The sequence below is a fragment of the Argiope bruennichi genome, chromosome X1, assembly GCF_947563725.1.
Source record: "Argiope bruennichi chromosome X1, qqArgBrue1.1, whole genome shotgun sequence".
Classification (NCBI taxonomy): Eukaryota; Metazoa; Arthropoda; class Arachnida; order Araneae; family Araneidae; genus Argiope; species Argiope bruennichi.
In genome coordinates, this window is record NC_079162.1 from 81189614 (window position 1) to 81217245 (window position 27632).

Genomic DNA, 27632 nt, shown 5'->3' on the forward strand with positions numbered 1-27632 from the left:
GTTTCTTTATTTCAACCTTATTTCTCCATAATTTGAGTTTATTTTTAAAACATGTAATTTTTTCAGTTAGTTCACATTCATTTTCGATTGTTGATATTTATTCAAGTCGTCATTTCTAAAATGTCTGAAATTTGTTGTATTACTAACTTTTTTGGTTCGACTCAGCACGACCCAAGAAATATGCTTCGCGACCCATAGGTTAAGAACCGCTGTTCTAGATCTAAATGTTTTTTAATCAAACGCTTTTTTTAAAAAGTCTTATAGCTTTTTATCATATACATAATACATGGGAAACCTAATGCTTAAGCCGCTCATTTTTCACACGTTCATTTTCAATCTTACATAAAATAGTTAAGTTTGTACATATCTTTACAAAATATCTTCCCCAACTTTCTTAAGAAACAGCATTGTATCTTTTCAGCATTCTATATCATTCGTGTCCTAACTATAGTAAATTTTTGTTGTACGCGCTCGCTTATTCGCCTCGGTTTCGAAGTATATCTGAATTCCCTCTCGTTGTTGCAATTCTTATAAAAATTATTTTAGGCAGGAAACTATACGAAGGAGAAAAAAAATTCGGAATACAATGAATATTCCTTTTTATTTATCATGCTGGATTTCAAAAAAAATTTCTTTTATAAAACTTTTTGAATATAATTTCTACTTTCATTTTAAATAACTTCAATGATGAGAACATGCCCTTGTTCAATTAACAACGACACCGCATTCTGCCGCAGCCTGTGTTTCTATCTACATACTATAATCTAGAATAAAATATAGTTGTATTTTTTTCCAAAAATAGATCGTAGTTCAAGTAAATCTCAAGAATTTCATTAAAAATAGATTCAAATATTGACAATTTTTTAATGTTCAATAAAAAAAAAACAACCGAGAACATTTTTTGCAAATATCTTTGTAAATTTTTAACAGTAAAAGAAAAGGTCAATATCTCAATAGAAAAAGAAGCTAAAAAATACTTAATTTCCTTTTATTAAATATATAAATTAATTTTTATGAGTTATTTTGTAACCAAATTAGGGAAATTGTGATTGCCCCCTGTCGGATTTGTCTTGCCCCCCGTCGGAAAGACTACCGCCGCCTCTGGAAATACCTCCAATTTATAATCTAGCAATTGGTTAAAAATGTATTACGCAAGTGACGGAATAATTCCTTTGTAGCAATATGAGCAAATTATGGTTCATCTATAAATTATTCGACCTCAATGCAGATTTTAATTTCTGGATGTTTCAATAAAAGGGATTTTCTTGAACCGTCATCGTGTATTATAAAATTTAAGTTTGGATAATATTCAGGTTATATCTTGAACTCTATTTTTTATACTCCTATGTACACGATTAGTCTGATTGGGTGTATTTTGCCATCCAAGAATGGAAGGTAAGACCCTTAGAGCTGAAATGTAAATGAAGGTAGTTAGTCGCTTGTTTCGAGAAGAAACAAGCGTACCCAACATGAGTCATGTGACTTGTGGTAAATCTTAAGATTAAGAATGGTTTTTTTGGCGTCATATCGCAAATTTTGGCGTTCTCAAAAACTGTCGTGCAACCTTTTGCTTTGCGGCATTGGGTCCTTTCGGCATAAAATTTCCTTTCTTTTCTTGTTTTGAGATTATCATTCTTAGAAAACTAAGCACACTGTTTTCGAAAATAATGGTTTCTTTTTCATAGCATTAGTAGCTGAGTTTGTTGTTTTAAATCATATTTACTTTTTTGCATTAATTAAAGGTTTATTATTTTTCTTCTTTAAGTAAGCATTTTTATTTTTATTTACCTAAAAACATCTTTTAACTTTAGATTACTTTTTCAAATACTTTCTATCATTATCTCAATCAGAGCAATAAATATTATAAAAACATTATTTACCTAAAAACATCTTTTAACTTTACATTACTTTTTCAAATACTTTCTATCATTATCTCAATCAGAGCAATAAATATTATAAAAACAAATTATAAAAGTGGCCTTAATCTTTTTTTTCTTTCTTTTTTTTTTTTTTTCAAAATACTGTGCACATGCATACGTCAATGCTATCTATTTTATTAGAGAGGAAATTATAGAATCCTAAACAGTATATTGCAGACTTCTTTTGCGATTTTATTATTTATTATTGCACTTATTTTAAAAAAATTAAAACTGTACGGAAACCTTTTCTAATATCATTTTTCTGTTGATTCTGAGTATAAAAAGAACCTGTGCCTGTAAAAGCTACTTTAGTATCCCAATTTAAAAAATTGTTTTTAAGAATTGATCACAGATTACTTAATTATTTTCGAAAAGAATGAGAATCCTTAATTATCATGATTCTTAATATTTATTCAGAGGATTGTTCATTTTAGTGAATAGGCCATGCAATGAAAATTTTTTAAAGAAATTCAACAAATCTTTTGTTAATCTAACTCAGACAAAACTACCTTGTCTTTATTTATTATTTGTATAGAGATGTAAATCTAATTTCAAGCAGTTAATTTTAATAAAAATTAAAATTATTTAATAATTGTAAATATATTCTTGCATATTAGTTTTATAAACTTTTGGTTGAGTACCATATTTAAATCAGCTTCTTTAAAAATCACAGTCCCTATCCAATAGATAATTATTAAAATAACTTCTAATGAAAGCCATTAAAGGCCTGTGTTCTTTGTTCCAGTTTCTTTACAGAAAAAAAAAAATTAGGGCATTGATGAGCATTAGAGTTTGAAGATCTTGACTCTTATTTTGTTAAGGTTTTACATTCACTGGAAAATAATGCATAATTCTAAATTATGAAATAAATATAAGACAAAAACATGCATTACTAAACTGAAGTACAAAAATTTTATGTTAAAAAAATACAGCATATTTGGTGTGACCTAGTGTAAGCAATGGGAAGGACTGCTACTTTGTATTCCATAAAAAAAGAAAATTTAAAGAAATCCACTTGTATTTTTTCCACTTTTACCCCCTCCCCCCCACAATGTATTCACGAAAAATAATTTCTTGTTAGGAACAAAAGAAGCTTATTATTTGGTTGAAAAACATTTTCTTGTAATAATAAGAGTCACAAATTATGTTTTATTAAGCTGTGATTTAGTGTGATAATTAAAATAATATTTGGTTTTAAATTATAAATTTTCCAAATAAATAATAGCTTATAATACAGAGATAAAGGATTCAAATATTTACATTCAAATTAAGAACATTAATTAAAACAATAATTAATATTGAGAATTGCACTAAATAGGACAATAGATTCCAACTCAAAGATAATAATTGTAAATAAGGTAAGATAATAATTGTAACAAAGGTAATAATATTTAAAATATAAATTTTTGTTGTCCTGTAAATATAATAGCTTTCGTATTAATGCCACGGCACTTAGATTTTTAACTCTTGTGTTTAAACTTTTACAGTATGGCACAGGCATATCTTGAAATACTGAAACAAAATAGATTTTCAGAGTAAAATTTTATGATTATCTAATGGATTTTTATCTGGGGCTTGCTTATTCAAAGCATTAAATATTTCTTCTGAAATACATGAGCTTAAGAAGATCAAGCTGGACGATATGAGCTTATTCAGTATATTTTTGGCTCTTAACTTCCCAGAAATTTGGCGTTCCCGAATTTCCTTTTCAGAAATATGGTATACTTTCAAAATATCTTCCAAGGGGTAAATTAAACCCCCTCTATCTTTCCTTTGTTACAGCCTGCACTCATACTTATGTTTTCCTACTGAAAGATCAAGAAGGGAATTCACTTGTAGGTCAGAGGAGCGCTTACTATCTTTCATTAATACTGTGATACATTGTGGGCATTTTACGGTTTTAGCAATTTTTTACAAATACAGCTATGTGAGATTAAACGTCACAAATGTAAGGATTTAATAGTATTTCTGTAACATTATCATCTTCATCTTCCTACTCTAAATTTACATCATGGATATATTTGCTGTACTCATTAACCGTATATGAAATATTTAGTATTAAACTGTTATCCAAAGCAATACAATTTTCGCTTCCACCACTTATTACGTCCACATGGAACAAAAGCCTTATATACGCAACCTGAAACTGTTTCCAATTGAGATTATTATTATACCCCCCTTTACTTCTGATAGCAGATAAAAACATTTCCAAATGGTCTTGTGACAACTTGTAAGTCATCAAAAAAATTCATTGTTGCATTTAGTTCTTTAATTAAATTTTTTAGACAGTGATGAAATACTATGTAAACAAATAAATAAAAAAAACAAGAAACCCAGTTCTACGGTTGCTTTCCAGGATTCATTAGGAGCAGTTTTAAGTTCTTCAGTATATTGCTCCACTTTTTCCACGAAGACAGAGAATTCTGTGTGAGTGTTCTGAAATAGAGGTCTCTTAAAGCCTCTTCCTAGTAAGTTCCGGGAATTTAAGAGATCAAAAATGTTATTAAAAAGTCTCACAAAGTTTGCTGTGGCTTCAGCGTTTTTAAAGTCAGGATGCTTCAAATTATTTTCACAATATTCTAGAGCATCGCTAAACACTGTTACTAAATAATAAATGTTCACATTCATACAAAATGTGTATCTGTAAAGATAGCATTTCTTTCATTAATATTTTCTTATCTTTACTATAATCCTCCAGTCTCTTTTTAGATCTTAATTAGAGCTTATAAAAACATGCAATTATTATTTGAACATTTATGAAATTTTACTTTCTAATAGTTTAAAAAAAAACATACGTTGCAGTTTCATTATTTCATTCACAATGATGATACATATTGAAAATAATAAGGAATTTTATTTGCATTAAAATAATTACACAATTATTATTCGGTCAATATTGTCTGTACGTACACTTGTATTGGCGAGAAAAAAAGTACGCCAAGCACTTGCAACACATTCGAGATTAAAATAAAGCAAGTAGCAAAGTGTAATGCAGTTATGCCAGTTTAAATTTAGCTTAAAAACAAGTTAACTAAATTAAATAACTTAATTAAACCAGACAGTGAAATATTATTCTGTTATAACATCAAAATCAATGAGTGATCAAAATTACAAAATTATAAATTGGCTTAAATAATAATAGTTTAAAGCTTAGGCTTAGATAAGTTTTAAAATTTAACAGTGAGAAATAATCTGCCATTGAAATATAATAGAGAATGCGGATTACAGTGAATGAAAATTGTAACCACAGTTCACGGGATTTTATCTTGTCCTATGCCAGAGTAGAGCTGCAATTCCCTCTACTCACTACTTCAGCTCTGTAGCAAAACCCATTATACCATAAAATTAACGGACATGACTCTTAAAATCCCGTTATAATAACTCAGTAGTATAACTAAACTTGCATTATAGATGTGAAGTATGTCCTTTCGTTCCATATTACTTCTCGTCGTGACAATCAGTCTCTCAAATAAATTCGTGATGCTAATGAGTCAATGCATCCCTCAAAAATGGTTGCTGTCCAGAATAAGACTTGATGGGGAACTGGGATTTGTCAGTGAATATACTCTAGGTCATTGCTTAGATGTCAACGAATATGCGCAGTACAACACCATAATATTTCCCCATGATTGTAATAATATATAGCAGAAACGCAGAAGTCAGAATGATTTAATAAATAAGGTGTTGGTGTCAGTATCGTTGAGGTCAACATCAATCTTTCTCTAAAGACGAAACAGATATATCAGTTCATCATTATTAAGTTACTTTAATACATGTAAATATTTTTAAGCGTTTAATATTTTCTAAATTATGCTTTAATTAACAGGCTACAATTACAATATGTGAGAAATTTGCCTTACCATCCATTACGGTAGAAACAGGCATTTCTGTTTCTGGGGTAGTATTTGAGGGTGAAGAAAGCCAGCAATCAACATCAGATTCGGAACAAACTGAGAAAAACGAAAATGTAAGTTATTTTAATGTATGATTTATTATTTTACTTAATAATTGTCCTGGGATGGTTTTAGAAATGACTTATACGCCATTCGGAGACATGGGACTTGATATATGTTTGATATTCTGCATTCTTTATTATGTTTAGTAGTACAGGTGTCCATACTTGGAGAAATTAGAGAAAGATAAAAAAAAAAATACTTTTCGTGTAATTGATTAAATTCACTGCCCAGACAAATCATGTATTTTTTGGGCCTGAAGTGAGTTTGATTTAATCAGTATAAAATTTCTACAAAATAACTCGTAGTCGATGTTCTAAGAAATACCTCCAATTTGTAATCTCGCAATTGGTTAAAAATGTATTACGCAAGTGACAGAATAATTTCTTTGTAGCAATATGGGCAAATTATGGTTCGTCTATAAATAAGGGTAAAAGACGAAACACATATATCAGTTCATCATTATTAAGTTACTTTAATATATGTAAATATTTTTAAGCGTTTCATATTTTCTAAATTATGCTTTAATTAACAGGCTACAATTGCAATATGTGAGAAATTCGCCTTACCAACCATTACGGTAGAATCAGGCATTTCTGTTTCTGGGGTAGTATTTGAGGGTGAAGAAAGCCAGCAATCAACAACAGATTCGGAACAAACTGAGAAAAACGAAAATGTAAGTTATTTTAATGTATGATTTATTATTCTACTTAATAATTGTCCTGGGATGGTTTTAGAAATGACTTATACGCCATTCGGAGACATGGGACTTGACATATGTTTGATATTCTGCATTCTTTTTTATATTTAGTAGTACAGGTGTCCATGCTTGGAGAAATTAGAGAAAGACAATAAAAAAAAAATAAAAAAAATTCGAGGAATTGATTGAATTGACTACCCAGACAAATCATATATTCTTCGGGCCAGAAAATTTGATTTAATCAGTAAAAAATTTCTACAAAATAACTCGTAGTCGATGTTCTGAGCAATATCTCCAACTAATTATAATCTCGCAATTAGCTAAAAATGTTTTATGGAAGTCATGGAATGATTCTTTTGTAGCAATATGGATATGGCCAAATAATGGTTCATCTGTAGAATATTCGACCTTTTCTGGAACTTATATATTATTTTCAATAAACTATTTAGGAGAGCGAGACTCAATGCAGATTTTAATTTCTGGATAATAATAGCCCAAAGCTGAGGCTTATATAAGTTTTAAAATTTAACAGCGAGAAATAATCTGCCATTGAAATATAATGGAGAATGCGATTACAGTGAATGCAAATTCTAACCACAGGTTATGTGATTTGATCTTGTCTTACGCTAGAGTAGGGTTGCAATCCCTCTACTCACTACTTCAACTCTGTGGTAAGACCCATTATACCATGAAATATAGCGGACATGACTCTTAAATAAAGTTATAATTGCTCAGTAGTATCACTGAACGTGTCTCAGAGATGTGAAGTATGCTCTTTCGTTGTTCATGCTGCCCTTCCATATCATAACTTCTCGTCGTAACAATCAGACTCTCAAATAATTGTGTGATGTTAATGAATAAACGTCTCCTTTAATGATAGTTGGTTCCAGAATAAATCTTGATGGGGGAGTGGGATTTGTCATTGAATATACTTTAAACCACTGCTTAGACTTTAACGAATATGCGCATTGCACCATCATAATATTTAATTATAATTGTAACGAAATATGTTCAACTTCCGTTAACAGAAGTCAGAATGATTTCATAAATAAGATGCTGACGCGAGTTTCATTGAGGTCTGCAGCAAGCAATCTTTCTTTAAAGTCGAAAAAAGAAAAACGTATCAAGTATTCATTGTTAATTTATTTTAATTCATGTAAATGGCATTATACATTTAATATAATCTAAACATGTTTTAATTAGCAGGGTGCAATTGCAAATTGTCCAGAATTTGCCATGCCTGCTATTATAGATGACGGCGTTTCTGCTACTGAAGTAATAGTTGAAGGTGAACAAAGGCAGCAATCAAGCCCAGACGCGGAACAAATTGGAAGAAACGAAAATGTAAGTCATTTTAATGCATGATTTAATATTCTACATTTCAGTTGCTCAGAAAATATTACCGAAATGGCAAATAATTATACATCAATTTGTGAAATGGAATTTGATGTATGCTTGTTATTCTGCATTCGTTATTATGTATAATATAACAAGTTTCAATACGTGGAAAAACTAGAGAAGTATAAGAAATTTCATTCAAATAATTGAACACACTCATTGCCTAGATCTATTGCAGGTCCGAAATTCCAATTTGATTCGATCACTATGAAGTTTTTACTAAATAACTTGTAGTTAGTGTCCTGGACAAGATCACCATTAGAGGGTATCTTGTAATTGCCTATCAATGTATTAAGGTAATCGACTGAAATATGAAACTAAGCAAAACTGTTTCAGTTTATCTATTAAACGTTGAAGTCTAAGAGTTTATCAGAAGTTCAGGTGAGATACTGAATTACTTTGCGTTTCTCTAAAATCTTAAAATGCTGTTAATATTAAAAAAAAAAAAAAAAATCGATGCGAGATAATATTGTATTGAATACTGAATTTCTTTGTTTTTCAAAAAAAAGTTTGTATGAAGTATTCTAACAATGATTTATTGTTAAGAAAAATTTATTTTCATGCGAAAAAACACGGCTAAATTTTTTTAAAACGGTAGTTTTATCTTGAGTCTCGTGTAATCCATCAACCTTATGATTGCATCAATCAATTGGAGATATCCTTTCAGTTTTTGACATAACAATATATTCTCCTCGCCCCCTATCAAATGCGCTCATCTGTCGGAGATCTACTATTTATGTGTGAAGTAGTATATAGGTTCTCTGGCATGAGAGGCAGAATTTAATTTTGGATGCGATTTTGTGGTGCGATTCGTATTATATCTCTCTTACTTTTCTATACCCTAATAATTATTATCGATAATAAATATACAGTGTTCCCTTTTTTATCCGTTACGCCCCCTCTTTACTAATGCCATAAAGTTTGTGTCTAAATATAGTAAAAAGGCTATACGCAACTTAATGAGATAAATTACCACGCCATCTAATGGCAAATTTTGGAAGCAGTGTCGTATCTTGTAAATAGTGAAAGATACGAGAGAAAAGTCAAATAGAAAGCTGTAGAGCTGTCTCGATTCAATACGGGAAGATACCTTGCACTCATTAATACCTTAGATACTTCCTTACCTTCAGGATTATTTATTTATATTGCCGGAATTGCTCTTCATTAGCCACTATACACATATTTATACACTGGGCTGAAATTCTCGCTCATCATTGTGCTACATGACAGGTATTGCAGAGGCACAAACATCAGTAATGCTTTGTCGAAGATATTGCAATGTTGGCGAGGTGAGGGGGTTCGCATATACCTGCATTTTTATGTGTCCTCATAAGAAGTCCAGTGAGGTCAAATCAAGTGAGTTCTTTCAGTGAAGTGAAGTGAGGCAAACAAACAAAGTTTCTTTATTCAGTTTTTCCAGTTCCAGTTGACCCAATTATGACTACACATGTAGTTATATGATCTCGAGGTTTCTGTTTTAAGCCATGGTATTTTTGAATAAAAACATGAAATATGCAACTTAATTTGAAGTTGTCCTTGTATATGTCAAACAAATTATCATACTCATGACAATCATTTTTCTAATGCATTAATTTCATCAGGTTTCTTTAGATTGTTAGAATAAAAATCATTGACCTTTAGTGTCTGCTTTGCTACATTATTCTTCATTCTATGTAATTGTTTCCTTCATGACCTCCCAATGACATTATGTTGTTCAATGGTTTCCGCTACGTTATCCTTTTTTTGTCTTTGAAAACAACAAAACCTTGTATGTAATAAATTCTATTTTTTCTTTGTTCGTACTGGAAACCGTAACACTCTTCCTCTTTTAACCAGATGGAATGGAAGGTGTGATGATCGCTAAGGGTGAGATTGTTTAAGGTGAAACACCATCTCTTTTCACGAGCCATTTTGCGGCGGAGGAATAGCATTACCCGAAAGCGCGAGTTATTCTCGCAGTTAACTCTCAGTAATCAATACCTGAAAAAGAAGTAAAGCTGAAGCATCTGCTCCAAAATAATGAGACAAGAAATTTTTCTTACTGTCCGTTTGATGTTAATTTTCCATTTGTATATTCAATTCCAAGTCCATTTTTCATCCTCAACAATAAGTCGTTACAATTTTTCTTATTTCTGTTGCTTTCCAGGATTAAATTGAAACTAAGGAAAAAATACCAAGAGGAGAACAGAATTCATTATCATTTATTGTTAGAGTATTGAAGTTTACGCCAACACATACAGTTTTTTTTTTCAATAAGGTAAATATTGACTAGTATGTTATAACATTTATTTCAAATTTTGCCGTGAAAGTTTTTGCGTACAATTGTGTCGGAGCCAAGTCCGAATGCATTCCGTAGCACATTATAATGGCGCTTGTGAATGGGAATTTCATATGTTTTGTGTCCTACAATTCGTCGTACGTCCGGTTGATAGTCTCCTTGCAGCTGCTAAGACTGGTTACACACACATTGGAATCTGCCGACGTGTTCAATTCATCGTCGCCGCCATAACAACAGTAGTGCATTGAATTATATTAGAGATACACATTAGGCAGGAAAATAAAGGCGTGGTCAACTTGTCGTTGGCGGTTGCTGTACAGATGTCGTTTACCACTGACGCCAACGGTATTTTTATCGTCGCCATCCAAGTACTGGCGCATATGATCAAATGCAAGCTTACACACACGGCGTTTTTTTTTTTTTTTAACGTCTAGAGTTACTTCTTCGCAGTTAGTTTTACCTTCCTGCTTGAAACAGAATTTTTCTTTTAGCATCAATAGGTTTCAATCTAGTATGAACGTGAGTGAGTAAAATATTGATGATGAAATTTTAATTGCTTTAATCCTAGAAAGGCTTATTTTATGGGTTTTTAAAGGCAGAAACGTAGCGGTTGGGATAAAATTTGTATAAAAATTTTTATTGGAAGAAAAAGCGAGAAACGATTTATGGGAAATCCATATTTTCTCATATGTACTTATTAAAAAAAAAGATGGTGTCGAAAAAAAAATTTAATTTTGAGACTCTAGAAATGACAGTAGTAACACTCTCTAGTTTCAGAGAATTTTTTTTACTCTGCACTATTGTTTCTGGATTTAACTATCAATTCTTTTTTATTTTTAAGCTGGCTATTCTTAATAAACGTGTTTTTTGTAAAAATATAAACATTATTGGAAAATTAGCAACAATATTACGTTTTTCAAGAAGTTTTATTACGCTTTTAACTTATTTCTAATAATTCAAAAATATTTTACAAGTAAATAAAAATAATGCGAAGAAAAACATTTTTTTCTTGCAATACGTATTTCAAGTAAGAAAGCAGCATATTTTACAGTTATCTGTCGCTAATATCATGGCGATCAGAATAATTTTATATTGTAGATGTATGCCAGGAAATCGTGCTTGCATTTGAAACAAAATATCTACATAGAATATTTCTCATATTGTTTGCTTTGAAGCCTTCTCTTGTAATATTCTCTCTTTGAATATCTTTCTATCCTGTAATTGAAATTGTATCCTCAATCATGTATCTATTCCTAATATAATTATGAAGAATGATACAGGCTTTAATAATTCATGCGTACATTGTGGTAGAACATTAAAAGGACGATTTAATATTCTCCCTTTATTGCTGAGAATATCAAAAGAGCATTCTACTCGTATGTACCTTCTTGCTTGATAAATCGACAGTCGAATATTTTCTTTTCGACTGTCAAATATGTTCCAGTATATGACCTTAGCAAATTTTTACGCAGCCCGAATGCTGCATCACCAACAAAAAAGTATGAAATTTCTGGACTTTCTGTTCCTGGTGAGCAGAAAATAAAACGGCGTTTACTGTCGACAATGCCCATTAGCATAATTGAATGGTATATTAATTATATAATTAATATATATTAATATTAATTGTATATTAATTTCTAATTATATGTTTTTGTGCATAAAGCGTATCTAAGGTTCTTTTCATGTTTGTATGTTTTTATGGAATTGCATTAATAAACAACTTATTTTCAAAGCTTTGTAATAAGAATATATGAAAATAATTGTAATTGAAAATTTATTTTACTCAATGCGATTTAATACTTCAACTTATAGATTTCAAAAGCTTTTTCCAGCATTTCTGCAGGATGAATATAATTTTTCATTTTGGTATTTTTGTGCTGATATTTTTTAGCCGCCCATGTAATCCACCAGAGGAAGTCATCGACATTCTAAAGTAGTTGAAGAATTTCAATGCTAATTTCTTTTTCCTGAAATCTTCTAATAACGTGCAAGAAGTTCCTTTCTGAATTCTGGAATTCAAATTCTAATACTGAATTTTGAGTCTGTTGATGTTCTAGCAGGGGTTAATGGGGGGGGGTCTGCACTCTGATTATTACAAACTTAGAAAGAGGCCAAAAATCTGCACTTAAAAATGCAAAACGTAATAACTAAAACGAAATATGCATTGACGCATTTTAAAAAGCATGACTTTGAAGCTCGTGCAATAAAATATATAATAATGCAGTGAAAACTTCAAATGAAACAAAATTTGAATCAACGAACTCAAACTAAATAAATAAATAAGTAAAGAAAGTGAGCTTTCTTGCATACTATACGAGAGAGGTGTATTGTGGCAAGGCCGTGAAGATTTTGATACTCGTGAGAATTTTATGCTTTGAAGTATAAACAACGAAAATCGGATATGTATTTTGGTCGTCTTTGCTTCATCTACTGAAACACATTTTTATATAAAACTACAATTTCAATAACAGGATCATAATCATCAAATTTCATTTATCTATGTGTTGGCATTTTTCAGTTATCGCGTTTACATGCATACTAAAGTACAGAGTGACAGACGGTCTGATAAAAATCTACATTTGAGATGTTAAATCTGTGTACTGCATTTTATCGATCTAGCTTTTATTCTACATAATAAAAGCATCTAGCTTTTATTCTACATAATAAAAGCAAAACTGTAAATATCTGAAGCGATCAATTTAACATTGGGAAAGGTGTCTTAAAAAGAAGAACATGAAATTTTATCTCTTAAGCTTGTGTTATTGCGAAATGTTTATTAAATCAAAATTTTGAAAATATAATAAGAGAGAGTTTCTTTAAAATATATATGTATTCGCCTTATATTACGGTATAAAATTCAATGAATTTAAATTGAGAAAATCGTCCTAAAAAGTCAATAGGCTAAGTTCTTCATGATGAGAAAAAATAAATATAGGAAATGGACACTTAAAATTTTTAGGTTGAAAGCCGGAGGATAATGAGTTAATTTCAAAATTTATTTTGTAGATATTTGCAAATAAATTTATTTTACAGATTTTCTTCATAATTTTTGAAAATTGAAATATTTGGAAACATGGGTACATTATTCTTTAAAAATATCTTATTTATATTATCTTTGCAAAATGGGTGAAAACTTCAAATAACATTTTAATAATAAGAAAATCATTCTAAAATTCATTGAGTAAAGCTTTCCATTCTTAAAAATAGTGAAAATGAAAACAAACTGAAATAAAATTCTCAAATGGAAAGCCGAAGGTTAACTCTATAAAAAAAAAAAAAAAAAAAAAAAAAACCTCAAGGCAGTTACTTAAAGCAGCGCGCTAATATTACTTGAAACAGCGTGTCTGAATAACGTCACAGAATGGACGAATGAACTTTATGCCATCTTGGTCTAGGCTAAGTCCTGAAAATTCTCCGTCTTGGGAATTTTGATGCTTTTCAGAACTGTAACTAAGAATTTAAACGTCTATAGGCCAGTGAAAAATTTATTTAATATGTAGCTATCCATAGGATGATTGAAAAGCTACTTCCGTTTGTTTCTATGATGCAGCGGGCAGCTAACTATTTTATCATTGGTAATGTAGATAACTTGTGTTACACGAATTTTCTTATTTGTTGCGTTTGTGTAAATGTTTTAAATTGATAAAAATGAAAAGAAAGATCAAAAAGTAGAAATGAAAAAAAATTTATTAAAGGTCAAAAAATCGATGGGTGGCTAGTTAAAAAATTGATCATATTTTTATTTTTAACATATATAAAATTATAATTAAATATATTTTTTGGTTCAAAATTAAAGAAAATCAATATTGTAAATTATTAGGCACCTTTGGAGTAATGCCGCCCATGGGTTACAACTAAATTAGGTCATTGGATAAAATAGGCCTGGAGTTAAAGATTCGGTCACTTAAAAATTACTTTGATATTATATAGAAAAGAAGCCTGTTGTGCACAAACTTATTTCTTTATTAAACTGACATTAATATTTGTTTTAAATTGTTTTTAGAGCAATATTTTTTTCGTTTGCAAATTTCATATAAGGTAAAATACCATCTAATTATTACATTGATATAAATCAAAACTGCAGAGAAAAAAAATATTTGAATCTGTTATTTCTGTGTGTATTAATAATTTATTTTAGCTTTATTATTATTATTAATAATATTTTTATTTACTTGTTCATAAACACTCATGACTGCACGACATCCACGTTTGGGCGCTGTTACATTTAGACAGATGGTGTTTATAAATACAATAATAAATATGTGGGCATAATGAAGCAGATAAAGAAATCAATAATTATACTTGATAAAATTTAATCCTAATATTTTATACTTCATTGGGTTTGTATTTTTTTGTAAATTTTTGTTTTTGGTAACTAGGCTAATAATATTTTTATAACCCATCTGCTTCCACCCGCCTTCTCTCGTGCCAGATGTCCTAAGTGAAAACCTGTACTTGTGGTTTAGACCATTTAATGAGCGCATATCCTCTTAATTGACCAAATGCTTGTTTGTCTGGATGGATAGTTATCGAATATTTCAGAAGGAAGTTTCACTAAAACCTTTTAATAGACAGTTGTGGCTTATGAAATTTATTTCCTGCATGATGAGCTTTTCACCTATTTCAACTATGATGATTATCATTACTTTAATCCATGAAATTTGAAAAACAGGGTTTGAGGCGTGGTACTAGTGAGATCACCGCACTTGTGAATCCTACATAACTTCTGTTGTTAGATTGCTTGAAACTATAACATATAGTATTACCGTTAGGAATGATGAATATCTTGTCTCATGCATCTCCAAAGCCATCAACGGGTGTCCAGTGTAAGCCTGGAATCTTCCTGAATAGTTTTGTATTTTCGTACATCAACCATGCATTGCAGCTGTTGAAACTGGTATTAAATACTGCTTTTGACTTGTAGATTTTGAAAGTTGGAGATTAGTGGAATCATTTTGCTCATTTAATATTCTATTTCCGTTTCACGTTATCTCTCTACACTGTCAATAAAGTTCCAGATTATGTGTAATTATACGATTCCGATTCAATTTTGAACTACCTTCTCTTCCCTGTAGATATATCGGAAACCCGTTTTAGATAAGCAACTGATAAAATAATAATGCAAAATGCTTGCAAATGATGCAAATTTTGCCTTTCTTTATATTTACTTCCTTTTTTTAAGGTTATAAAAATAATCGTGTCAATATTACCGAAATAGACGTTTAAAACTGAATTCAGTTTCAGCTGGAGTGAAAGAAGTAAAAGGAAAATATTGAAGCCTATCTCTAAGCGCAAGGAAGTGTGGAGGAAATATTTTCTCTCATTTTTTTCATGTCTGCATCGATTAATTCCGTCCCATACTAATTTTATTTGTTGATCTGCATTAGTTCAATCATCCTTCAGACCGGGGAGTTATTACATGTTTTGGAATTATTCGTATAATAGTTATTCGTATAGTATTCTTTTTATAGTAGATGTCGCTAAAGAATACTTTTAATATTTTGGAATCGTAAGCCATATGTAGTCTTGTCGTCGGATTGGATAGATTAAGACAGTTAATAGAAACGTACATCGGATGAGTTGAATTCTAAAAAAATGATATTGTAATTTTAGTACAAAATATATTAAACTGTTGTTTAATGACTGTAATCCATTACAAGCGTGTAAAGAAAAATATCTCATATTATTGTTTATATAATTTTGACTGCATAATTAGATAATTGTGATATAATAATTTTTTGCAAAAAAAAAAAAAAATTACATTAAAATAAATTTGACTTTACATATAACATGGGAATAATAATAATTTACTTATTTATTTTTATTTTAAAGTATATTTCACATTTAAAAATTTAAAAAAGTTTTGCACAACCAAATATATCCATTTTGTGGTTATCAGTTATTCTTTTTAAATTACTTTTTGCCAATAATCTCTTTGATGATAACAATGTTAAAAAAAAAAATTGACATTTCGGTTTTTTAAATTATATTTCTATATTTATTTACTATTATTTTAGAAACTGCCAGATGTGGTGACTGGTGCTGCTCTTCAAGAGGCTAATGTTCCAGTGTCTGAAACATTTATCAGGTTTTCAGCCCCAGTTATCAATCCCAGTTATCAAGAAGGAAAAGTACCAGATACCAAAGAAAAATCTCAAGTATTTGAAAATGTATGTTTTTTTCATTTGCTTGTTTATTGAGACTCACGACTGCGCAATATTCGCATTTGTACATAATTTTATTTAGGCAGATAACAGTAATTTAGGCAGTAAAACATATAAGAAATTGGATAATTATACTTTACAAATTTTGATTGTAATATTTTATATTTGATTGGCTTTATATTGTTTACAAATTTTTGTATTTAGTAACTAGGCAAATAACATTTTTATAATCCATTTGATTACGCCCCCTCTCAGTCCAGATGTCCTTACCGGAAATAAGTGCCAGTGTTTAAGACCATTTAATGATCACATGCCCTCTTAATTGACCTAATGTTTGTTTTTCTGGATGGATAGTTACCGAATATTTCAGAAGGAAGTTTCACCAAATCTTTTTAATAGACAATCGTGGCTTTTTAAATATATTTCTAGCATAATGAGCTTGCCATCTATATCATCCATGATGTTTCTCCCTCCGTAAACTATGATATTTAGATAACAGTGAACAGAGTTTCAGGTATAATGGCCCCAAATACTGGTCAGTACGATATCCGTATTAATCGAACCTAAATATTTTTGTCTGTTGGAATTTTAAGTGTGTGTGTGTGCGTGTGTATTCGTTCATTCATGAGCATTGATGGAAATTGTCCCATGCATCTTCAACGGTTGTATCTAATATTTGCAGAGGCGTATCTTTGCTCAGAGCAAATACCCAAAACAGCGTCCTGCTATTTTTTTAAAGAGGCAATTCTCATATTCCTCCCCGGAAATTTGTGTTTTGGGGAAAATTGAAATCAAAGCTAAATAATTGCTTCCTTATTATTCAAACAAATTAGCTTATTTAATCATAAAAATAAAGGATATAGCAATTATATAAGCAATCAATAATAATAATAATATATTTAAAATTTGTAAAGGCAATTGAAATTATACTTTATACATTTAAAACTCATATATGTACTCCCATCGTTAAGTTGCCATTCAGCTTATAATTTACACTCTAATTAGCCGAATAAGTAGATCGTACAATTGTAAATTAAATCTATTTAACTGTAAAATATTTGTTTTCTGCCATCTAATTTATCAGGTTGCAGTTGTTACACTAAAGAAATATTACCGACTGCAATTGACGACAAAAAAATAAATATGTGATATGGTGGCTTTTTAGTTACACTAGAAGCGCTTATCCAAATACGTACTAAATTTGTTAAATAATTTATTTGCCTAAATACTTCAGATTCTGCATTCAATATTATAACTATGTAATCGGCGAATGTGTTTTTTCAAAATTTTCTTTTTCATTTTTTTCTTTCAATTCTCTTTCCGAAAAAAACTATATAAAATCAGGTACTTCTAAATTTTTAATAGACTTTGGATAAATATGTCTTGATAAAACTGTGATTAAAATAGTTATTCATAGAATATTTATTTATAACACGTTAACTCTTTGCGGCGCAATGTTCCTCTGCATGGAACACCTAACTTCGCTCTCTTCTAAAATCGCTAAATTTAACTATAAGCGGAAAAATATATGTTTAAGAATTCACTTTTAATCTTCTTTTTTAACAATAGATGACAATTTAAATGAAGCTGACCCATAATTTTTAGTTATAGCACGTTACATAAAAGCGTATTTTTTCCAAGGAATTTTGTTAATTTTTTTTCTTGTAAAAATAGTTATTTTGTTGGCTGTATCTTAAACTATTTATTATATATTTTTTAGAAATTTTTTATTCAGAAAGCATATGCATAATCATTGGATAAAATTAAGTATTCCATCAGCTGGAACACTACGCCGATAGTGTTACTCGGCGAGACGCTATGCCGGAAAGAGAACATATATATATAGTAACCAATCTAAAGTAAGAAATATTTTGATAACGAAATTAAAACGAAAAGAAATAGTTTCGGAATCGCAACTAAAAATTATTTCTTATTCAAACTAAAACCAAAAAAGGAACAGGATATATATATATTAAAGCTTATTTTCTATTTTAAATATAATTTTAGATTTTTTTGAAAATTAATTGTATTGAAAATAGCGTGGAAAGATCAACTAATTTTTCCGAAACACCAAAAATGCTTCAAAAATTCCCTCCATATAGTGAATTTGAGCATGCCTTCTTGTGGTGCACCTTCGGTCCTGTTAAATCTGCTACACAAGTGTGACGTGTGATTTTTTTAATTCAAATTCTAGAGATTTTTCATTTTCGCGCTTCACTGCAATGCTCGCTAATTTGTACTTTTCAGAGCTCCAGCGGTGCAGTGTTCCAGGTGACGGAGCACCCCCTAAATCAAAACAATCAGTACGATCTTCACGAAATTTAACCTGTGTACTCCTATAGGGCTAAATAGGCTATCTACATTTTTTTTTTCGTTTGAGTTTAAAATTTAAAGGGTAGTGCGCCGCAAAGGGTTAGCCGATTTACATACGAATTTACATAACTTCCTAATAAGATGACAAATCTTGGCACATTTAGGGCAATTATTTTATTTTTATCCTTAGAATAATATATGGCATTTGTGGTAATGATGCGTTTTCAAGTGATTTTTGCATTTTAAATGATTTAATACTTCCACTTAATTACAGATTTAAAATTAATAGTTGGTTATTCGATGCTTGAGTCACACTCGTCATTGTATACGAAGGGGTTAAGCAAAACTAATTCATGCAATTGAGAGGGTAAAACTCACTTTTTGGGAGAAATACGCTTGCAATAGATTCGAGGGGGAAAAAAGTACTTGACCGTAAGAATATATGCCTAAATATGAAGATAGGGGAGTGCATAATTGTGTTTTTTAATAAAATGCATTGGTTTTTTAAGCCTAAATATACATTGAAAAATAAATACTTGGGGAATCAAATGTTTAAGTAGTTCATTTTTCACAAATACGTTTTTCATATCTTGCATAAAATTGTAAGTTTGTATATACAGGGTGTTTCAAAACTGATAGGCAAAAATTTAAGGAGTGATAGGAAACATCTAAACAAGCAACTTTCACCATACAACGTATGGGCGGAGAGCAAGCAGTGAACCGCTAGGAGGTATCCGTTACTGCCACATGAAAGAACGAAACACCAGACAGATAGAGGAGGTATTGAATAATTTTATTGACCACGTGTATGGCGAAATTACAGAAACCGGCTGCTGTAATGCAGACGTTACACCTGCGACGTAGTGAGGGGCGCACTTTTTCAAACACATTCGGCATTTTTCGGACGACGCCGGCGGCAACAGAAATCCTGGCAACTAGAGCCTCGTCGGAGACGATAGGGCTTTCGTAGACGAGACTTTTCAAATTTCCCCAAAGGAAAAAGACAGGAGAAATGCTGTGAGCATGCCGGCCAAGATGTGGGCCCACCCCGCTAATCCTTCCAACATGCCTTCTCGCGAAACGCTACCTGTATAATCTTGCGGCTTCAAATGCATTCCCATTCGCCAGACCATAAATAAAATGCATGTCCGCATTTTCCTGATTACTGTACGTCGCCATGCCTTCTGAAATCCTCTGTAGAAATGACGATATGTAAGAAAACTCGCGCTTTATGTTTTCTATTACAGCGCCATCTAGCGGTTCACCGCTTGTTTTCCGCCCTTGCATTGTATGGTGAAAATTGCTTGTTTAGATGTTTTCTATCACTCCTTACATTTTTGTTCATTAGTTTTGAAACACCTTGTATATTTACAAAATATTTTTTTCAAACTACTTAAAAAACAACAATGTCGTTATATCTTTTCCTATATTGTTTGTGTCCGAACTATTTAAATTTGTATTGTGCTCGCTTGCTTATTCACCTTTTATTCGATATACGTCTGAATTCTCGCTCGTTGTTGCAGTCCTCATTTAAAATTTATTTTAGGTAGGGGACTACGCTAAAAAATCGATTTTTGGCGAAAATATCGATTTTTTTTTAATTTATTATTCTGGATTTCTAAAAAGTTTTTTTTTTATAAAACTTTTTGAATTTAGTTTCTACATTTATTTTATATAGCTTCCATATAAGAGCATAACATTTGTTCCTTCAGCATGACATGTCATTCTGTCGCAATCTGTGTTTCTATCTATATACTACATTCTAGAATGAAACATAACCGTTCTTTTTTTAAAATTAGATTTCAGTGCAATGAAATCTCAAGAATCTCATAAAAATAGAGTCAAATATTGACAATCTTTTGATGGTCAGTGAAAGAAACTGAGAATATTTTTAACAGTGAAAGAAAAAATCAGTATCTGAATTTTAAAAAAAGCTAAATAATAATTAATTTTCTTTTTAATTAAATGTAAAAATTAATTATTGTGAGTTATTTTGAAGACAAATTAGAGAACTGCGCTTGCTCCCTATCGTATTTGTCTTGCCCCTTCGTCGCCAAAACTCTGCCACCGCCTCCGGAGAATCAATTTCACTTGCAATTTTAAATTCGTTTTCTTTTCAGCTTGCTATGTATTGTGCGTTTTGTATAAACTTAATTAAAACTTTATTAAGATTTAAAGCTTAAGTTATTGCTCTTTTTATTTTATCTTAATATATGTGAACTGAATTTTTCTGAAATTATGTGCTGCCCAAAACATCCTGTATTTATAGAAATACTTTTATTACTATGGAATGTCTTCGTTCTTATTTAATATTAATATGTTGTAAACCTAATGATAAATCTAATTTTTTAGTACTATTCGCTTGCAAAGAATTCTGCTATTTTGTATACAACCAGTCTTAATGGAAAATCATTTAGGTTTATTGCAGTTAGCACTGCACATTTAGACTAATTAGAAAATGGGATTTTTGTTTTAACTAGTTGCCTTCATTCATGCTTACACCAGTAAGTTTCATCTCACTCCAGTTTATTTATAAGTATATGCATATAAATGAGATTATTCTTTCAGTATTTATTCCTTTGACATCTTTTAAATAAATTTCTTGTTACTGAATTATGAAAAAGATTGTTTACTAACTGGATAACAATCAATTTTGTTATTGATTAATAACTATCATTTTCACTTAAAAAAAAGTTACTAAAATGAAAATTATAGTGCCGTAGTTAGTGTCTTAACCCACTTCGGCGTCCTGATCTAGTTATTGTCGGCTCATCAGAGCAGGAAATAGGTGGGTGCTACTGATTGAGCATTAATATTTTATAAATACTTATTTAATAAAAATTTTAGGTGAAAAAAAAGTCAGCTGTTCTTTTAAGACACTAGAATTTTGCAAATAAATAATTAAAATAAAACCAGCGAAGTACACTTTTATGATCCATGGATCAATTTCGCTTCTGGACTATAGCGCAATTAACCCCTTGGATAAAATGAGCTTGGCCATGCAGACATGGAATGAAATTAAATAATAATTATTGCTGTTCATGTAAGCAAGTAGTTAAAATGAACATTCTGGTGCAATAATGGACTCGAAATAATAATCGGTAAAAATTGAACCGAACCAGAAACATTGCTATTTGTTTATGACAAAATCAAATAAATAATCTTCTATAGATATTAAGTTGATTTAGTCAATATTCAGTCAACTTCATGCAGAAAATGTTAATGAGTACAATTAAAGTATAATATTTAAAGAAAGTTATTCCTTTATTTGTGTGTAAGTTGGCATGAGATGAAGCTTTTTGCAATAAGGCTGGATGAAATATTCTATTTGAGCAAAATATTATGCATTATTTAATTAACTAAAGATACATGAGTTCACTACAATAAACCTAAAATAGAAAGTGTCCATAAATTTTTCACCGGATAAAGATTTCTTATAAATAATACAAAATGAGAGTTGGGAAAAGCCCTACTGAATTTTATTTACCAATTCAAAAATTTTGTATTAATATAGTCCTACATGAGCACCATTCGTTGCTCAGAGAATATTATATGTTTTGATTTACCACCAAATGTTGTTAAACATTTGCGTAGTCACGGTAGCTGTTCAGTGATGATTCGATTTCTTAATTCTCCGACGCTGCTTATTTCTGCAGCATAAATTCGGTTATTCATGCATCCACAAAAAAGGAAGTCGATTAGTGGGCTATCGAGAGAATATGAAGGCCATGAATATGGTTTATCTCGACCAACCTACCGAATGAATGATTCATGAAAGAAATCATGTATATATGTGGACTAATAACAGAGGGTTCCATCTTGTCTGAAAAATCATTTAGCTGCATTTTTATGAACAATCTATCTGGGAATCCCTGTTTGTAGGTAGTATAGGGAATATATTTTCTGGGACTGCCGGTGGAACTAAAGACTAAAGTGGAAAGAGTAGACTCTAAAAGTGGAAAGAGTTTCATCATTGGCGTTTGGTCGACTTGCGCATCCTTGATGTGAACATATCCGGTTTCTTGAACCTGCTTTAACTACCTTTTGATTGTTCTATTGGTGAAAGGGTATTAAATTTATATCTGAATCGCCTTTAAAATGTTTTTTGAAGACAAACAACGCACATCGCTTTTTTACTACATGACTCCATTTTGTTTGTAAACAAACAAGTTTCCCCTTTGTCACTGACAAAAAGTGAGAACAATGAAGTAAAGATTAAAATTCCTCCATTTTTTGTAAAATTACGTTCCAATTAAATTTTGTTATTTGGTGAATTATTTATGAATTCCTTGTATACTTATGTTGTATATTATGTATACTTATTACCTTGTATTCCTTATACTATGCTAACAGGAAAGTACTAGATAATTCTCACTCTCATTTTTACATGTTATCTATAAATTTTATTTCAGAAGAAACCTCGACCTTCCGTCTCCTTTCCTTCGATAATAGACAAACCACCTTTTGTAGAATTTTCCGACAACTATTTTTCACTTAAGAGAAAATCTACATCTGTTGAAAAACCACCTAAGAAACGGCGAAAAGAAAAGCATCACCAGCCAAAAGAAGTAGAGCCTGTTCCTTTTGATTTAACTAAGGTAGGATCAGAAAAAAATATTATTCTTTCATGTTTATTTATTTTTTGTAAGTTTACGTGTTACATTTGTGTTTGTTTCTTTCTAAAAGATCGAAATGAATCATGAAAGCAAACTTTTGAAATCGATTAACATATGTAAACTAAAATGATCCACCAAAGATTGAAAAGATTAATTAATTACTCTGGTAGTAATTATTTTATTACAACGAAAATTGCTCTTAATTCATCAACAAATCCAACCGTTTTTTTTTTTTTTTTTTTTTTTTTAATAATCATTTAACTTTTGCGAACGACGATTAATTTAGTATTCCGTTCCAAATGTTCGCCAATCAAAAACAAAATTCTGTTATAATTATGTATATTTCATTTATAAATGTGAAAAGCAAATGTTAATAACAAAGCATTTCTTTTAGCCTTTATTTAAATCAAATTTTACAGCTATGTAAGGTATGGTGTCATTTGAAACAATTGCCCGGATGAAGCCAAGGTATTCCTTAAGCAAGTTTCGCAGATGTAACTGGTTTTTTCCGTCCTTCTGGAATGTTGCGCTTAGAACAAACTAAGAAATTCTTGGTTTTCCTATTAGGTAGTTAGAAAATGAAATGGAATGTCTTATCTAATCTCTGCTCTGTATCGTTACTTGATGTTCACCCAGTCTTTGGCTCTGGTTCCATCAAGGATTGCTGTTAAAATTATTGGTGATTCAATAGTTTTGCATTGATTTTTCTTGCACATTCTTTATATAATATAAATGAATTGGTGATTGTTTCCGAACCTCCAGAAGAATAGTTTTCGCCACCATTTCAATGTTTTGTAAATGAAATAGCATATTGATCTGGGATATCAACACTCCCATATTGTCAGTTACTGGTTTTGTGACAAGTTAACTATTTGAAGCTGCATTCGTAGATCTTTTTCTTCTCGTACGAGTCAGTAGCTGATGTATGTTTTGGTGCTTAGCATTGTAAACGCTCTTTTATGTCTCCAACCTTGCCCTTACGATTTACTACGGTTTGATCAACTGCTAATTGTTGTTTCTTGATTTCTTGAGAAAGGCCTTTCTTGTTTCACATTATTGTCTCAGCCAAAAAACAGTTTTATTTCAAGAGTTCAGAAGCCAACACCGGATTGGTGTAAAATCTGTCCATAAAAATCTGGTAACCAGAAACTCCCAAGTATTGTTTTGGTGATTGTTATATAAATGGAGAACTGTCCTGCTGTAAAAGTTAGATGCAGTCTGATAAGACTAAACGTTGTGATTTAGCCATAGTAAGGAACTAAAGTGTAACAATAACTCGTTCGAGAATCTACTATCATATATATTGGAACGTCCCATTTTCGTGGCTTCTTCGGATTATATGAAGAAAAATAAATTCAGCCTTTGAACCTGACTGTTGACTCATAAACACTTAGGTTTTTCTCGGTTATGAAATACTCCATAAATTTTTTTCATTGACTAATTCAAGATATGTGTCAATTCTACGTGTACTTATCCTTATATTTACATTCTTTGTTGGAGTGATTTCCAAATGCAGTGCCCAAAAAATCTGCATGAATCTATTACGCGAAAATATGTGGGCAAAAAATTGTATTTTTGAATGAGCCTTCGTAGATTAATAATCGTATATGCTAGACATTCCAGTAAGTCCTATATTTATAATGACACCAAGAAATGCTTTTGTTTCACTATCAGTTACGTCCTTCCACCTATCCCGAAAAGAGTTGATGATAATTCTCTTCGCGGCATAATCAGTGACTCATATGCATTCGTTTCTAAAGCAGTTTTTTTTTTTACCAAGGTATTTGTAAAAAATTGTTGAAAGAAGTGAATCTGGGAGGATCACTTGTCTCCCCACCAGTCGAAAAACTAATGTTGGAATTATATACGTCATCATTTGTCGCATTTGATCATGTTGAGTCGGTAATGAAGTCCAGCTACGGGAATTTTCAACTTCACTATCACTGCTATATATATTAACCTTGGTCGTTTTTGTCGTTGACCAAATGTTATTTCTTCATCTGATTCCGAATCTAATAATGAATCTATATTAAAATCTGCTTCTCGAAACTCATCACCATCTTCAGAAAACTTTGCAATGGTAGCGAATATTCGTCCTCAATGCTTTCAAGTTCATCTGCCTACTCATATTTCTATTACTACTATTTTTCTTTAGCACAACCAGACTCAACTAAATCAGATCTCGTTATAAACTTATCCGCCGTTACGACACAGTTATCAATTTATACTCATCACTATAAAAACAAGTATGTGTATGTATCACTGCAAGTTGCCATTTAAGCTGCGAAAGAGGAATACTATGTCAAGCACAGCTGGACATACGAGTGGGAAGGGTTAACGTTTTTATCAAGTACCTTGTAGGCTTCAAATTTTTAATACTTATATTTTTGTTTTCTCTTTTATATGGCATTGATTAACAAGCAATCTATAAATGTGTATTACCTTTTCAGTTCGATGCTATTAATTAAATTTATTTGTAAGTAATAGTATATTGATTTCATCAGTTTTATACTCTCTTTAATTAATATCAGTGCTAGACTTAAGATTCTGTTTTATCGCCAAGCTGCTGAAATATTTGTCAGCAGTTGGAATGCTTGGAAAAAAGCCAGCTTCTTGCACAGTGGAAACAATCTAAGTTGTACGAAAGATATTTAGTTTTCATTTAATAGAGTTGCAAATGAAATTTTGTGATCTGCCATATTTAATACGTTATTATTTGAAAGTAAATTTTATCATAATACAAGGATACAATGTCTACAGAGGGCTATATAAAAGAAACTGCGATTTCTCTGAGCCGTGGCAACTTGTCTAATTGGAGTTGCAGCATCTTGCATTTCAAAACATTATTTTTTCGCTAATTTCGTGATAGTTCTAGACTTTTCCTTTTGGTAATACATATTATATAAATATGTATTACATATTTGTATAATATGTATACATATTATATAAATATGTATTAAACCGTATCTTTAATATCACCATGTAATCGCAATAGCGATGAGAAAAACCTACTGTCATGCTACGAAGATCATCACGAATGGAAATTAAAATCACAGGTTGCCAGCGACCCAACACGGAATTACTTATCTCTCTCAACAAAATCACTTGGCTGCGCACTGAAAATTTGGCCGATAAAATTGGAGACAGAAGAATATCATTTCTATCTGTGTATGGAGTTGTTTCGACTAATTCACTATTTGAAGCGCGTTTTGTTTTTTCTTTATTTCTTCATTTTCCTGTGCTGAAGCAGTTTATTTTCTTTATCATTACGCTTATATTATTGCAAATATTAGTTCACTCGAAGGAGCCAATTACCCCTGAGCACATGTTACGAAAATATTGAATTCCCTTTTATTAATCAGCTATCCAGATAAATGTAAATGGATTTTATAATGAAAGAAAATAAATTTATTATGAAGTATTTTCTCTTTTAGTTGTCTAGCATTCATTGGGACTGGTTCTTACAAATTTGTATTCTCTTGTGAAATAGTCTAATCGATATAATTGCTTGGATATAATTTTTACTTTCTACAATGGATTAAACAAACATGATATTCGGTTTATTGAATTCTTTTAACATACAAATACAATGAACATCTTACAAGATGCAAAATAGATGAGATCTCCGATGAAGTGAACTTTATGGTTACGGACAACCGGCTACAAAAAAAAAAAAAAAAAAAAAAAAATTTTGATGACATTGCAAGTATTTGTACTGGGTCAAACGCATTTACTCATGCCTATTCCACTGTATTGAGGATACTGAACGGGAAATGTATCAATGTCATGTGTAATGCATTCAGTATATGCAACTTGATAATTATGCTCAGGGGGATACATTAAATGTGACATCTTTAAAAATGTTTCACAGAATCCCTGTTTTCTGTTTCTGTGTTTACCAGAGAAGCGTCTTTTATACAGCAAGTCAAGTTAAGTTCATATACCGCTCATATGTTGATGATGAAGAAGCAGCTTACTACTCCAAAACACGCAATGAGAAAACGTTTTACTGCATTATGATTAGTCAAGTATTATTCAAGGATTGGCTGATTTAGGCATTTTCCGACTCTAGGTTGTACACATTTCGAGGGCCCTCATTTAATGAATTATGGAATCCAGTTCCACATGTTGGTTGCACCATTACAACTCCATCTGATACACTGAGCTATCGTCTGAACAAGTGTTGGTTTGTTTTTACTGCTGAGTAATTTTCTGCGCTCTACAAGAAATTTCGCCTTCTGCTCAGCGTAGTTTTATCATATATACTGACAGTATGAGTACTTTGGAAACA

At 30.9% G+C, this 27632-nt stretch overlaps 1 protein-coding gene across 9 annotated transcripts in view; it reads left to right on the plus strand.

Annotated features, from left to right (window-relative positions):
* The window catches only part of LOC129958567 (uncharacterized), a 309649-nt gene that overhangs the window by 265821 nt on the left and 16196 nt on the right, over window positions 1-27632 (plus strand). For 7 of the 9 annotated variants that reach the window (XM_056071121.1, XM_056071122.1, XM_056071125.1 and 4 more), the window contains 5 exons: window positions 5746-5886; window positions 6408-6548; window positions 7776-7916; window positions 16266-16418; window positions 23138-23323. In XM_056071121.1, the coding sequence (XP_055927096.1) occupies window positions 5746-5886; window positions 6408-6548; window positions 7776-7916; window positions 16266-16418; window positions 23138-23323 (762 nt within the window). The remainder of the gene's footprint in view (window positions 1-5745; window positions 5887-6407; window positions 6549-7775; window positions 7917-16265; window positions 16419-23137; window positions 23324-27632) is intronic. The other 2 variants (XM_056071123.1, XM_056071128.1) reach the window with 2 other exon arrangements.